General features: G+C 49.8%; 2 protein-coding genes across 3 annotated transcripts in view; both read right to left on the bottom strand.

Moving 5' to 3' along the window:
* Positions 1 to 6,129: 6,129 nt before the first annotated feature.
* Positions 6,130 to 13,698, bottom strand: part of LOC8025400 (neuropeptide Y receptor type 2) — a 1,264,215-nt gene continuing 1,256,646 nt past the window's right edge. For both annotated transcript variants that reach the window (XM_042287344.1, XM_042287345.1), the window contains one exon: positions 6,130 to 11,548. In XM_042287344.1, coding sequence (XP_042143278.1) covers positions 10,155 to 11,453 — 1,299 coding nt within the window. In that variant the 5' untranslated portion in view covers positions 11,454 to 11,548 and the 3' untranslated portion in view covers positions 6,130 to 10,154. The remainder of the gene's footprint in view (positions 11,549 to 13,698) is intronic.
* Positions 11,772 to 13,094, bottom strand: LOC121832857 (prolactin-releasing peptide receptor-like). Its single transcript, XM_042287342.1, has one exon. It carries the CDS (start codon positions 13,092 to 13,094, stop codon positions 11,772 to 11,774), a length of 1,323 nt encoding a protein of 440 aa, XP_042143276.1.

The raw sequence follows: 13,698 nt of genomic DNA, 5'->3' as shown, positions 1-13,698 counted from the left end.
CGAGAGAGTGCTTGCTGAGACACAACGGCGTGCACTCGTTCATTACGACTCAGGTGTGCTTTCAGTAAAATCCTGATGCTGGCGATCTGGTTCCGAGCGGGGTGGGGACGGGGAGCGCTCGCGAAGAACAAACGGAGAGAGAGTGGTTGCTGAGACACAACGGCGTGCACTCGTTTATTACGACTCAGGTGTGCTCTTAGTAAAATCCTGATGCTGGCGATCTGGTTCCGAGCGAGGTGGGGACGGGGAGCGCTCGCGAAGAACAAACGGAGAGAGAGTGGTTGCTGAGACACAACGGCGTGCACTCGTTTATTACGACTCAGGTGTGCTCTTAGTAAAATCCTGATGCTGGTAATCTGGTTCCGAGCGAGGTGGGGACGGGGAGCGGTCGCGAAGAACAAACGGCGAGAGAGTGCTTGCTGAGACACAACGGCGTGCACTCGTTCATTACGACTCAGGTGTGCTTTCAGTAAAATCCTGATGCTGGCGATCTGGTTCCGAGCGGGGTGGGGACGGGGAGCGCTCGCGAAGAACAAACGGAGAGAGAGTGCTTGCTGAGACACAACGGCGTGCACTCGTTTATTACGACTCAGGTGTGCTCTTAGTAAAATCCTGATGCTGGCGATCTGGTTCCGAGCGAGGTGGGGACGGGGAGCGCTCGCGAAGTACAAACGGAGAGAGAGTGGTTGCTGAGACACAACGGCGTGCACTCGTTTATTACGACTCAGGTGTGCTCTTAGTAAAATCCTGATGCTGGTAATCTGGTTCCGAGCGAGGTGGGGACGGGGAGCGCTCGCGAAGTACAAACGGAGAGAGAGTGCTTGCTGAGACACAACGGCGTGCACTCGTTTATTACGACTCAGGTGTGCTTTCAGTAAAATCCTGATGCTGGCGATCTGGTTCCGAGCGGGGTGGGGACGGGGAGCGCTCGCGAAGAACAAACGGAGAGAGAGTGGTTGCTGAGACACAACGGCGTGCACTCGTTTATTACGACTCAGGTGTGCTCTTAGTAAAATCCTGATGCTGGTAATCTGGTTCCGAGCGAGGTGGGGACGGGGAGCGCTCGCGAAGAACAAACGGAGAGAGAGTGGTTGCTGAGACACAACGGCGTGCACTCGTTTATTACGACTCAGGTGTGCTCTTAGTAAAATCCTGATGCTGGCGATCTGGTTCCGAGCGAGGTGGGGACGGGGAGCGCTCGCGAAGAACAAACGGAGAGAGAGTGGTTGCTGAGACACAACGGCGTGCACTCGTTTATTACGACTCAGGTGTGCTCTTAGTAAAATCCTGATGCTGGTAATCTGGTTCCGAGCGAGGTGGGGACGGGGAGCGCTCGCGAAGAACAAACGGCGAGAAAGTGCTTGCTGAGACACAACGGCGTGCACTCGTTCATTACGACTCAGGTGTGCTTTCAGTAAAATCCTGATGCTGGCGATCTGGTTCCGAGCGGGGTGGGGACGGGGAGCGCTCGCGAAGAACAAGCGGAGAGAGAGTGGTTGCTGAGACACAACGGCGTGCACTCGTTTATTACGACTCAGGTGTGCTTTCAGTAAAATCCTGATGCTGGCGATCTGGTTCCGAGCGGGGTGGGGACGGGGAGCGCTCGCGAAGAACAAACGGAGAGAGAGTGCTTGCTGAGACACAACGGCGTGCACTCGTTCATTACGACTCAGGTGTGCTTTCAGTAAAATCCTGATGCTGGCGATCTGGTTCCGAGCGGGGTGGGGACGGGGAGCGCTCGCGAAGAACAAGCGGAGAGAGAGTGGTTGCTGAGACACAACGGCGTGCACTCGTTTATTACGACTCAGGTGTGCTTTCAGTAAAATCCTGATGCTGGCGATCTGGTTCCGAGCGGGGTGGGGACGGGGAGCGCTCGCGAAGAACAAACGGCGAGAGAGTGCTTGCTGAGACACAACGGCGTGCACTCGTTTATTACGACTCAGGTGTGCTCTTAGTAAAATCCTGATGCTGGCGATCTGGTTCCGAGCGGGGTGGGGACGGGGAGCGCTCGCGAAGAACAAGCGGAGAGAGAGTGGTTGCTGAGACACAACGGCGTGCACTCGTTTATTACGACTCAGGTGTGCTTTCAGTAAAATCCTGATGCTGGCGATCTGGTTCCGAGCGGGGTGGGGACGGGGAGCGCTCGCGAAGAACAAACGGAGAGAGAGTGCTTGCTGAGACACAACGGCGTGCACTCGTTTATTACGACTCAGGTGTGCTCTTAGTAAAATCCTGATGCTGGCGATCTGGTTCCGAGCGGGGTGGGGACGGGGAGCGCTCGCGAAGAACAAGCGGAGAGAGAGTGGTTGCTGAGACACAACGGCGTGCACTCGTTCATTACGACTCAGGTGTGCTTTCAGTAAAATCCTGATGCTGGCGATCTGGTTCCGAGCGGGGTGGGGACGGGGAGCGCTCGCGAAGAACAAACGGCGAGAGAGTGCTTGCTGAGACACAACGGCGTGCACTCGTTCATTACGACTCAGGTGTGCTTTCAGTAAAATCCTGATGCTGGCGATCTGGTTCCGAGCGGGGTGGGGACGGGGAGCGCTCGCGAAGAACAAGCGGAGAGAGAGTGGTTGCTGAGACACAACGGCGTGCACTCGTTTATTACGACTCAGGTGTGCTTTCAGTAAAATCCTGATGCTGGCGATCTGGTTCCGAGCGGGGTGGGGACGGGGAGCGCTCGCGAAGAACAAACGGCGAGAGAGTGCTTGCTGAGACACAACGGCGTGCACTCGTTCATTACGACTCAGGTGTGCTTTCAGTAAAATCCTGATGCTGGCGATCTGGTTCCGAGCGGGGTGGGGACGGGGAGCGCTCGCGAAGAACAAACGGAGAGAGAGTGGTTGCTGAGACACAACGGCGTGCACTCGTTTATTACGACTCAGGTGTGCTTTCAGTAAAATCCTGATGCTGGCGATCTGGTTCCGAGCGAGGTGGGGACGGGGAGCGCTCGCGAAGTACAAACGGAGAGAGAGTGGTTGCTGAGACACAACGGCGTGCACTCGTTTATTACGACTCAGGTGTGCTCTTAGTAAAATCCTGATGCTGGTAATCTGGTTCCGAGCGAGGTGGGGACGGGGAGCGGTCGCGAAGAACAAACGGCGAGAGAGTGCTTGCTGAGACACAACGGCGTGCACTCGTTCATTACGACTCAGGTGTGCTTTCAGTAAAATCCTGATGCTGGCGATCTGGTTCCGAGCGGGGTGGGGACGGGGAGCGCTCGCGAAGAACAAACGGAGAGAGAGTGCTTGCTGAGACACAACGGCGTGCACTCGTTTATTACGACTCAGGTGTGCTCTTAGTAAAATCCTGATGCTGGCGATCTGGTTCCGAGCGAGGTGGGGACGGGGAGCGCTCGCGAAGTACAAACGGAGAGAGAGTGCTTGCTGAGACACAACGGCGTGCACTCGTTTATTACGACTCAGGTGTGCTCTTAGTAAAATCCTGATGCTGGTGATCTGGTTCCGAGCGAGGTGGGGACGGGGAGCGGTCGCGAAGAACAAACGGCGAGAGAGTGCTTGCTGAGACACAACGGCGTGCACTCGTTCATTACGACTCAGGTGTGCTTTCAGTAAAATCCTGATGCTGGCGATCTGGTTCCGAGCGGGGTGGGGACGGGGAGCGCTCGCGAAGAACAAACGGAGAGAGAGTGGTTGCTGAGACACAACGGCGTGCACTCGTTTATTACGACTCAGGTGTGCTCTTAGTAAAATCCTGATGCTGGCGATCTGGTTCCGAGCGAGGTGGGGACGGGGAGCGCTCGCGAAGAACAAACGGAGAGAGAGTGGTTGCTGAGACACAACGGCGTGCACTCGTTTCTTACGACTCAACACGAATCACAGGACAGACGGAAAAACTGGTACGCTTTCACAATGTCGAAACAGCGAACACGGAAAATTTGTTTCGCTGAGGCCAAGAACCAGGCGAAATGCAGAAGTGCTAGCCCCAGGCAAAGAACAGGGGGTACAACCGCTACCAAGTCCTCTAAGCAGTGTGGTAGGTATCAGCTGTGCCGGGCTCATGCTTCGTAATAACGTATGTGCCTGTCGTCAGGTGCCCACCACAATCTATTTTCCTGAGCTTTCCAAATACCCATCCTGCCCTGTTTCAAGGGGAGCAGCCTCTGATATCAATTGACCGTCTTTTAGCTTTTCTGGAAACTATAGACATTTGATACCAAGTATAGCGCGATTTGTTTCTAAGTGCACCCTTTCTAGTGACTTAGAAATGATTGCGCAGTCTGAACGAGTCCGAAAAGGACGCGTGTCCTTTTCGGACTCGTTCAGACGGCGCAACCATTTCGCGAAACTACGTTTCGCGACACTAGATACGCGAGAAAAATGCATCGTGTGAACGGGTCTTAATGCACCGAGTGACCAAAACAGCAGCAGTAATGGAAGAACTCACGAGATAGGCTTTCTCCACGTATCTCCACTCTAGGGGGCTGGATGGCGCATAGCTGCTCTCCGAGCCTGGCGCAAATGAAGCCACCGGATGTTCGATGCTTGTCCCGGAAGTCGGGCGTATGCTGGGCTTCCTAGTGCATTCAGACGATACATGGGTCCATGATCTTTTGTGTCTTTGATAATGTTTTAATACTCCCGTTCTTAATGAAATCCTGAGAATAAGGCATTTGAACGTGGGACATATGCACACTTCATCAACTGGAATATCAAAATGACATCGAATGGCTTCTGAGAAGACTTGCCGGGTCCGCATGCGCTGTTACTCCGCAACAAGTAGGCTCTCTTGGGATAACAAGAAGAAAATCGAGCGCTCTGAACGCTGCTCGATTCAGCACTCGGAAGAGTTGAAAAGTCTGTCAAGCATTTACTTCCGGGTCAAGCCGCTTACTTCCGGTGGCTTCATACCTGTCAGCCATCCAGCCCACTATAGTTGAGGTCAGTGGCTTTATCAGGGCGTTCACATCGTTCCCTATTTCTGTCTTAAATGGTGAAGCGGCGCACCCTTGTGATCATACCTGGCAAACGGCGATTGGACAGGCATTATCAGTATACAGGAGGGTATATGGTTGGAGTCTTCAAACAGCTCCATCAGGAACCCGTATAGTTTTCCGCATTACATTTAAATGTTTTTCCTATTAGTACTTGTAGCTCCAAATCACTCTAAACGTCGACCATATCGAAAGCGGTTTACCGCCAAAGACAGCAGTCCTAATGTAAATAACTGTACTTTGAATATTATGGAAGGCAGAGGCTGATGGGAAAATGTAAAATAGAAATGTTCAACTGCCCAAATGCAGTAATAAATGTTACATTTCGGTAAGGGCCACAACATAAACAAAACATATAAATAAAAGGAGAAATTCTTACCGTTTCGTAGTCCACCCGGTTTTTCCAGCTCGGAACCCAACCTGGTTGAAGAGTCGCCCTCTATCACCAGTGAGTAGTTACGCCGCAGCTCCGCGATGCGCTGAGGGAAGGTTTTCAGCTTGTGCGACAACTTGGCTGCGGGTCTGCACGAGGAGGCCAGGAGGCGGCACGCGCTCTCTTGTGCACTGCCGCCTGCGTCCCGTGGACTACAGAGGAAAGCGCGAAACACATGTACGACGAAACCGTCCAATCCGACGTCCGATCAGGCAATACGACGGTCGGAGGCGAGACTTTTCGACGCTCTCCGGTGCTACGAAAACCCTCTCCCCCCAAGGTCATTCCGGCAGTTCGCACGTCGGATCGAACGGTCTCGTCGTACATGTTTAATGGTGGCGTCACGCATGCGTCAAAAGTTTAGTGAATCAATCTGATCGCGATTAAAGATAGGATCCATTCATCGTAATGTTAACCGACCATTCGTCCGGCCTTATTTAAATTAATTAGATTACTAATTAACGTGGATATTTAATCATTTTTCTGCTGTTTCAATAATGCGTAATTTGATGCACTGTACAAGTAGCTTAGGATGACCCGTGAAATAATCAAGTGACCTTACAATGAATTAATGAATAGTAACTTTTGAATACTGACGAAATATGTAGTTGTGTAGTGATCAATTAATCAAAACTTCTAAACGGGGAGACTCATTTATCTAATACAATTTTCCAGTAACGCGTATAAAACTGCACGTCCCTTTAAATATGTACACACTAAAGCAAAAGAGTAATTTTTGGTCAACCTTTATTTATGCTCCAAGCGTACATTGAACAACAAACCAGATGGTGCTAATTGAATAAGGTGGTAGAGGGATATTAGCAGGGCATGTACCACTTCGCACGATGGATGTCCTGCATAATATAAGAAACGTAGGGAAGAGTTAGTGGGACCAGAATGAACTGTTGCACGAAAGCGTGTCACCATTGACTAGAGTAACAATCCAGATAAAATATTCGCAGCAGAGTCTTTTGAAACAGCTTTTGGAATTGCACATATACAAAGCCCTTGCTACGCACAGGGTGGATGACAGTCACAACGTTTGTCGTTATGTACAAACTTAGCACATGTTATCTGTTGGTTGAAAGCGACGCGTTAACACACTGCATGTCTCATAGAATACGCTGTGATGAACGAAGACATGTCCGTGATTAAACGAACCGCCGACTCAACACATCCTGAGGCTGTGTAATACTCTGAAGTGAAAGGGGGCTGTAGAAATCGAGAGCGTACGACATGAGAGTGCTGTGACAGGAACGTGTGTACAATTAGAGCGCGCAACGCGAGAGCGCAACACGAGAGCGCAACACGAGAGCGCAACACGAGAGCGCATGGACACACAATGCTTCGGGGATGCATGATATCGCGATTGCCGATACCTAAAGCCGCGCTCGCACTGCTAATACATAATACAAAAGACACTGTCTTTCTTCCGTGCATGATGCTCCTGTCACATTGACTTGTTCTTGGAATTATACAAAATTAAACATGCTCTGAACATGCAGCAAACCGCACATGTTATGTCTTCAGTCATTTGAATTATGTATGAGCAGTGGGACACTGGCTTAATTACTCACTATTCGACTAAGACCTTCAAAAGGTTTTGACGAAGGGATTTGTTTTTCATTTGGAGTCGACGGCCTGGTCAGTTGACAGAGTCTGCTCATATCGTGTATATATTTTGGAAAATATACTCCTATATGTTAGCGTGCAAAATTGCTTTGGGGGTATTTTCTACCGCTTTCCGACAAAAATTTAATGTGGCAAAAAAAAAAAAAAACTTTACATGTTATGGTCATTACTCAATTTTGACGCCGACTAGAAAAAAAAAGAAGCTAAATTCGGCAATTATTCTTACAATCTGCTTGCCCTGCACGGGCGAATGGAAGGGGAAAAAAGGATCCTGACCAAAATGGTCCAGTACAAGATGGCTCCAGATTTAATGGCGTATTGTGATAAATCTTTCAGGCCATGGACGGATTCGGTCATCTTTCTGACGTGCTTTACGATTTTGTCATGCATGTCGCAGCTGTCGCCGGTACTAAACCCTTCTAGCGACCCAGCTGCCGCCCCCGTTAGCGCCTTTGTGTCCCGCGCGCCCTATTGGCATCCGCTCTCGTGTCACGGCGCTCTTGTTTCGTGCGCTCTTGCTTTGGCACTCTCCTTTTGTGCGCTCTCGGGGCGCTTTCCTTTCAAAGGGACACTGAGGCCCCTTTTTACGTATTTATTCGATCAACCCGCTTATTTTCGTGAGATGGCTCAGGAATTTAAATTATTCTTCATACATCTAAAACTGAACTTTTGTTTGTTTGTCTTCGAAAAATTAAGCAAAAATATTGACGCGGAACACAACTTTTTTGTCTTCTTTCTTATCTGATCGTTACAAAATCTGCCACTACGATATCAGAATTGAATGAGGTCGGTCGAAAGGTTTTCGGCAGCGTGAATTGCCAGGCTCTTTGTATCTCCAGCGTGACTAGAGAGCAGCCAAAGTCACTCTGAAAACCACAAACTTGGGCCTGTAGAATGTTTCTTAATGTATCCTCTTCTCCCCTGTGCCCCCCCCCCCCCTCTCCCGTCCTCCACCCGCGACACATACACGCGTAATTCCAATGCCGTATAAACCTGCCCCTCTTAATCGCAGAGCGCCTCTAAAGTCACTGGATCGTGGGAATGTAGCGCCAAGCTCCCCTTCTGATCGGCATTTTGGCTCATGAAATGAGCAATTTCACCTTTACCTCTCCGTGTTCGGTGAGCCGATCTAGATTAGGTGGTGACGGGTAGCTTTATAGACAGGTTTATTGTATACCAAGATTTTGCTATCCATACACCGGCGAAACAAGCGTACATTTGCGTACCACCACCACATCCGGTGTCGGTGCTTGGAAACATTGAAAAATAGTCTTTCTGTTATGAAATACGCAAGAAGAACAATATAAGAGTAAAAGATTTGTGGAGATGGGCGTGATTAATAAGTTGATTGCATACACAGTGCCAAAGACGCTTCTATTGGCGAGGAATGCCTTCAGTACGATGATGCTCCAGGTGATTTTTGTGCGACTGGATTGGAACGACCCTCTCGATGCTTCGATGATTTGAAGGAGCCGAAATGGCGATCGCCATAGCAACGGAGACCGATTAACCAATCCCCTTGCGAGGTTTTCGTCATCTGTCTAGCAGACAGAGAAGGCTAGCGCTACTTTTCCAGGATCCAAAGACTTTTAGCGCCTTCAGATCGTAGTCCCACACAACATTTTAAGTACCTGTTGAAATATAATTTACGTAGATATCCATCGTTAATGGTAAACTAAAAATGCACTTAAATATTTCCTTAGAATGATTCGCAGAGCTAACCCAGACAGCTCTCCAGTTATTGCACACGTGTGACATCGGTAAATACCAGGCGAAACGTATTAGTTAAGAACTCGCGAGGAGCCTATAAAATTCAACACACATTCCTGAAATTACAGAAAAAAGAATTGTACTAATCCTGTCATTGTATATACAGATCTACAGAGGCGCCTCTTGCACCTGCGTACGGGCGCATGTTGGATTGCAAAAGGCGCACTTTATCAGATACGGCAGCAGCGTATAAGAAAGAGAGAAACACACATTGAGATATCAACAAGAAACACCGAGTCAAAAATTTCCCGCCAGTTTTGATGCCAAGACAAACGCTACCTTCACAAGCAAAAACAACATAAACACACGAAACCTTTTGCACCGGCCTGGCCTTGAAAATTCAGCTAGTGGAATATATTCCACTTGAAAGAGATGATCTCTTTGCATGGATAAATACAATTATCCTTCGTTAAAGAAAACTACATCAGGTTTTGAGACAATGTGAAACGTTTTTGAGCAAGTCAAAATGCCAAGTGTTTTGATACATCCAAGATAGCGTATCTGCACGATGCCCTTTGCTCTTTGTCTCTATAACAAATAGATAAACCTCTGTCTTATTGCGAAGCACAAGACATTCAGGAAGTAAGGTATTTCTTTCACTGCGTCTCGTGTCTGCTGTGATTGAGTCGAATTGTATTTCATAGCAATATCAGCTGGTAAATTGGGAGTGATTCAAACACGCCGTTTACAGCAGTGCTTTTAGGGCAGTAAATGCTAACTTTATGCGATTGCACCTGTATAAAATATTAAGAAGAATTTGCTTCACAACATCTACAAATTCACCAGCGAATTTTATCATCACGGCTTAGAAAGCGTTGAGGGTGATTGTACCTGATGAAGGAAAGGGACGCACCGTTGTTATGCCAGTCTAATATACTGAGAACGGCTGACCGTCGACAATTTAATGCAGTTTACTGACTATCTTTTTCGTTGTACAAAATGTTCTGCACTAAACTGCACTACTCCATTCTGTCTTGCTTTGACAATCACTTTTTATGGGTCCGTGGCACTTTATTCACCTACACTTACGTTGATTCAGTACTTCGAGGGTCTACAACAACTCTCCCAACATTGGGTCAAATTCTAGTCCTCTAATCAGCATTTGGTAAACTCATTTGCTTTAACGCGCAAGGTACAGGGTGAGCTCACCTGGCATTCAGCACAAGCATATAAGCAGCATGTGGCACGTACGCATAACAAAAAAGGGCTTCGTTTCCAGAGACTGTCCCTGTCAAAGCAATAACGCACAACACAAGATGGAGAGTGTCATGTTTGAAGGAAATTCCCTGTGGGCCTTCAAAAAAGCAGCAGCGTTGAAAAGGCCCAGCGTAAAGTCACAGCTGTTTCTCCATGTTGCAGTGCTCACAGCTCCTCCTTGGAGTCGTTGGACACGTGTAACCTGACGGTGTCCGTCTCGCATACGTAGTGAACAGCAGGAGCTGGGGGCGTGGTGCGAGATGCTGAAGTGTCGTCGGTGGCCGGCTGCTGCGATGGCGGCTGGGAGGCGAGAGGCACGAACGACTCCTGGACCTCTTCGCGCCCGTTGCAACAGGTGCGGTCTGGCTTGGAGCTGTTGGTGCGACGAGCGGGTGCACTAGCGCTAAAGCAGGGCAGCACCAGCTTGAACTCCTTGCGGAAGTTCTCGTTGAGCCAGGTGTATAAGAAAGGGTTGTAACAGGTCGAGCTCATGGCGACGGCATGGGAGAGAAAGAAGAACGCGTTGGCGTATTTCCAGCTTGCAGCTTGAATAAAGAAGTCCATGACGAGATTGTATAAGTTGAGGGGTAGCCAGGAGGCGCCGAAGATGACCACCATCGAGATGAGCATGCGATTGGTGCGTCTAGTCCGTTTGCGCTCAAGCTCCTCTTTCTTGACCGACTTGGCGCCAGGCTTGGCACGTGCGCGGTCGCGAAGCTTGCAGCAGACGCGCATGTAGCAAAAACTGATTATACCGAAAGGAACAACAAACTGCAGAGTGCTTGTCGAAAAGCTGAAGGTGCGACGACTCTCTTCGCCTGGCCACTTCTCTTCGCAGTAGTGTCGTCGACCGTCATCTGGATCCGGAGTAAGGTGCATAAAGATGCCGTAGGGCAGAGTCAGCAAGGCTCCGGTCAACCAGATGCAAACAATGATCATGAAACATACTTTTATTTGGAGCCGCGGCTTGAACGGGTAAATGATCACGAAGAATCGGTCGATGGCGATGGCCATAAGGGTGAAGGAGGAGATGTAGACGCTGACGCCCTGCGCGTAGGGGACCAGGTGGCACAGTACTCGGCCAAACACCCACTTGCGCATAAACTGATATAGTGGCGTGAAAGGAACGGCCAGCGTGCAAAGAAGAATGTCCGAGAGCCCCAAGTTCGTAATGAAGAAGTTGGTCACGGTCTGCATGGACTTGTTTCGGAATACGACATAACACACGAGCACGTTACCGCAAATGCCCACGACAAAAATCAAGATGTATATGCAGTAGAAGAAAGCTTTCACGGCGGGAATGCTCGTTATGTAATCATTGATTACTGAGACGTGATAACTTGTCACGTTGTGAAATTGGCTGCTCGTATTTTCTGCCTCCAGGCTCAGATTCTCCAAGCTGGACGCCAGCGGAAACTGCAGAAGTACGTTCATGTTGAGCCCCGGCACTACCGGAAGCGCCATTTCTGGCGCCTTTTTCCAAGAGGGCACTTCCTAGGGGCTGGGGATGTTTTCAATTTGGAACTGTACGATTTTTACGTCACCGGCTGATCCGACATCTGCAAGAAAACAAGATCAGTTAAAATTTGAATCGACAAACTACACATCATTAGTAGTACATTGGGCTGCTTCACTCTTTTCAAGCCATGCAAGCAGCCACAACAGATGCGAAGCCCGCAAGCTTGCCATGCTGACATCTGGGGGTAGTTGCACGTTGGGATGCGTTGGAACCGTGCTGATATGAAATATGTGATTACTTTATCCTCATGAAAAGCTACACTTTTATATGGCGGTGAGGAGTACCGCGTGGCTCTCGGTGTCAATGGGTAGCTCAAGGAGGACGACCTCTGGACCAGACGATGCAACGTAGCGAGCACACGTAGCTTGGCTGGATCTACGTTCACTGAACAGGTCACTACGAGACTTGTTCCGAGTCGTTATTGTTTCTTGAACGGTGTTCGTGTCACGACCGTTCAAGGTGCGTTCCAGTTTGGTGGCGTTGTCGGCCGCCCTTTCTGCGGCAAGATGTGGCGAAATGAACCCCGGTAGAACCAGCTTGAACTCCTTTCGAAAGTTTTCATTGAGCCAGGCGTACAAGAAAGGATTGTAACACGTTGAGCTCATGGCAATCGCGTGCGACAGAAAGAAAAAGGCATTGGAGTAGGGCCACTTGGAGGCCGGAATGTAGAAGTCAGCCACCAGATTGTACAAGTTGAGAGGCATCCACGAGACAGCGAAGATGAGCACCATGGAAATGAGCATGCGGTTTGTCCGCCTCGTCCGCTTCCGCTCCATTTCCTTGAGTGAGCGTGCCCCTGGCTTAGCGCGCACCCGGTCTTGCAAGCGACAGCAAACGCGCACGTAGCAAAAGGTGACAATGCTCAACGGCACCAAGAACTGAAGCGTGGTGGTGAGCGAGCTGAAGGTCTTCCGGTTTACCTCGGAGGGCCACTCCTCCTCACAGTAGTATCGTTTCCCGTTCTGTGGATCTTGGATGAGGCCCATGAAGATACCGTAGGGTAACGTCAGCAAGGCACTGCTCACCCACACGCTGACGATGATTGTGAAGCAAACTGAGAGCCGCATTCGAGGTCGGAAGGGGTAGATGACCACAAAAAATCTGTCGATGGCGATGGCCATGAGCGTGAAGGCGGAGATGTATACGCTAACACCCTGCGCGTAGGGGACAAGGTGACACAGCAGACTTCCGAAGGCCCATGTCGTCATGAAGTGGTACAGAGGCGTGAAGGGCACCGCAAGCGCACACAGCAGGATGTCCGAGAGTGCCAGATTGGCGATAAAAATGTTGGTGACGGTTTGCATGGAGTTTTTGTGGAAGACGACAAAGCAGACGAGGATGTTGCCACATATTCCGGTCACAAAAATGAGCACGTAGATGCAGTAGAAGAAGGCGCGCACAGCAGGGATGCTTGTGATGTACATGTAATCATAGCCGGAGAAGACATCCATGTCCACCACGCTGCTGTAGTTGAGTCCACTGGCCGAGCCATTGAGCACGAGAAAGGTTGCGTTCATCTGGCGTAGCCTGGGGACGTGCTCGAACGTCCGCCTGATATGCAATCCAGCTTCAACAGGCACTGACATGACTTGGTGAGTTTGCAAGCGTGTCTGCCATCAAAAAGCGGCGACATGTGCAAGCCAGGAAGCGGAGCAGGCAGTCACCAGTCAGCCGCCATAGCATCTGCGGGATTGAACAAGCTTGGGTTAACTGGCTCTTTGGGCTTCGTGCGCGACACTCACATCCACGTTCCGTATTTATTCGAACCGGTCTCTGGGTCTCCGCTTTCTTCTTGTGACACTGACGGCGCCGTCTTCTTCGTGCCGACGCAACAAGAGCCGATGAAACCACTGTGAATCGAGGGCTAACGAGTGTAATGCTCCTCTTACTGTTCGGACGCAATCGGGCCAAGGGAGGTCCGGACAGGTTTTGCGTGTTAGGATCTCTTGGGGTCTGGTCTACAAATTTTCTTAGGGATCAGAGTGGCTCGAATAAATACGGCAAGCACAATATTCATTCGGGAACACAAAACACTACAGACGTAAACAAACGCCGGCATGCAGTTTGCGTAATGAGGCAGATCGATCAAGTGCAGCAGGCTTTGCATGGGCATGTGTGAGTTTTGGTTTAATTTATACATTAACCTTATATTAACATAACAACCAAACAACAGGTTGAAAAGGGCAATAC

Source organism: Ixodes scapularis, unplaced genomic scaffold, assembly GCF_016920785.2.
Source record: "Ixodes scapularis isolate PalLabHiFi unplaced genomic scaffold, ASM1692078v2 PGA_scaffold9__187_contigs__length_104089568, whole genome shotgun sequence".
Lineage (NCBI taxonomy): Eukaryota > Metazoa > Arthropoda > Arachnida > Ixodida > Ixodidae > Ixodes > Ixodes scapularis.
This window is presented reverse-complemented; position numbering and strand designations above follow the sequence as displayed.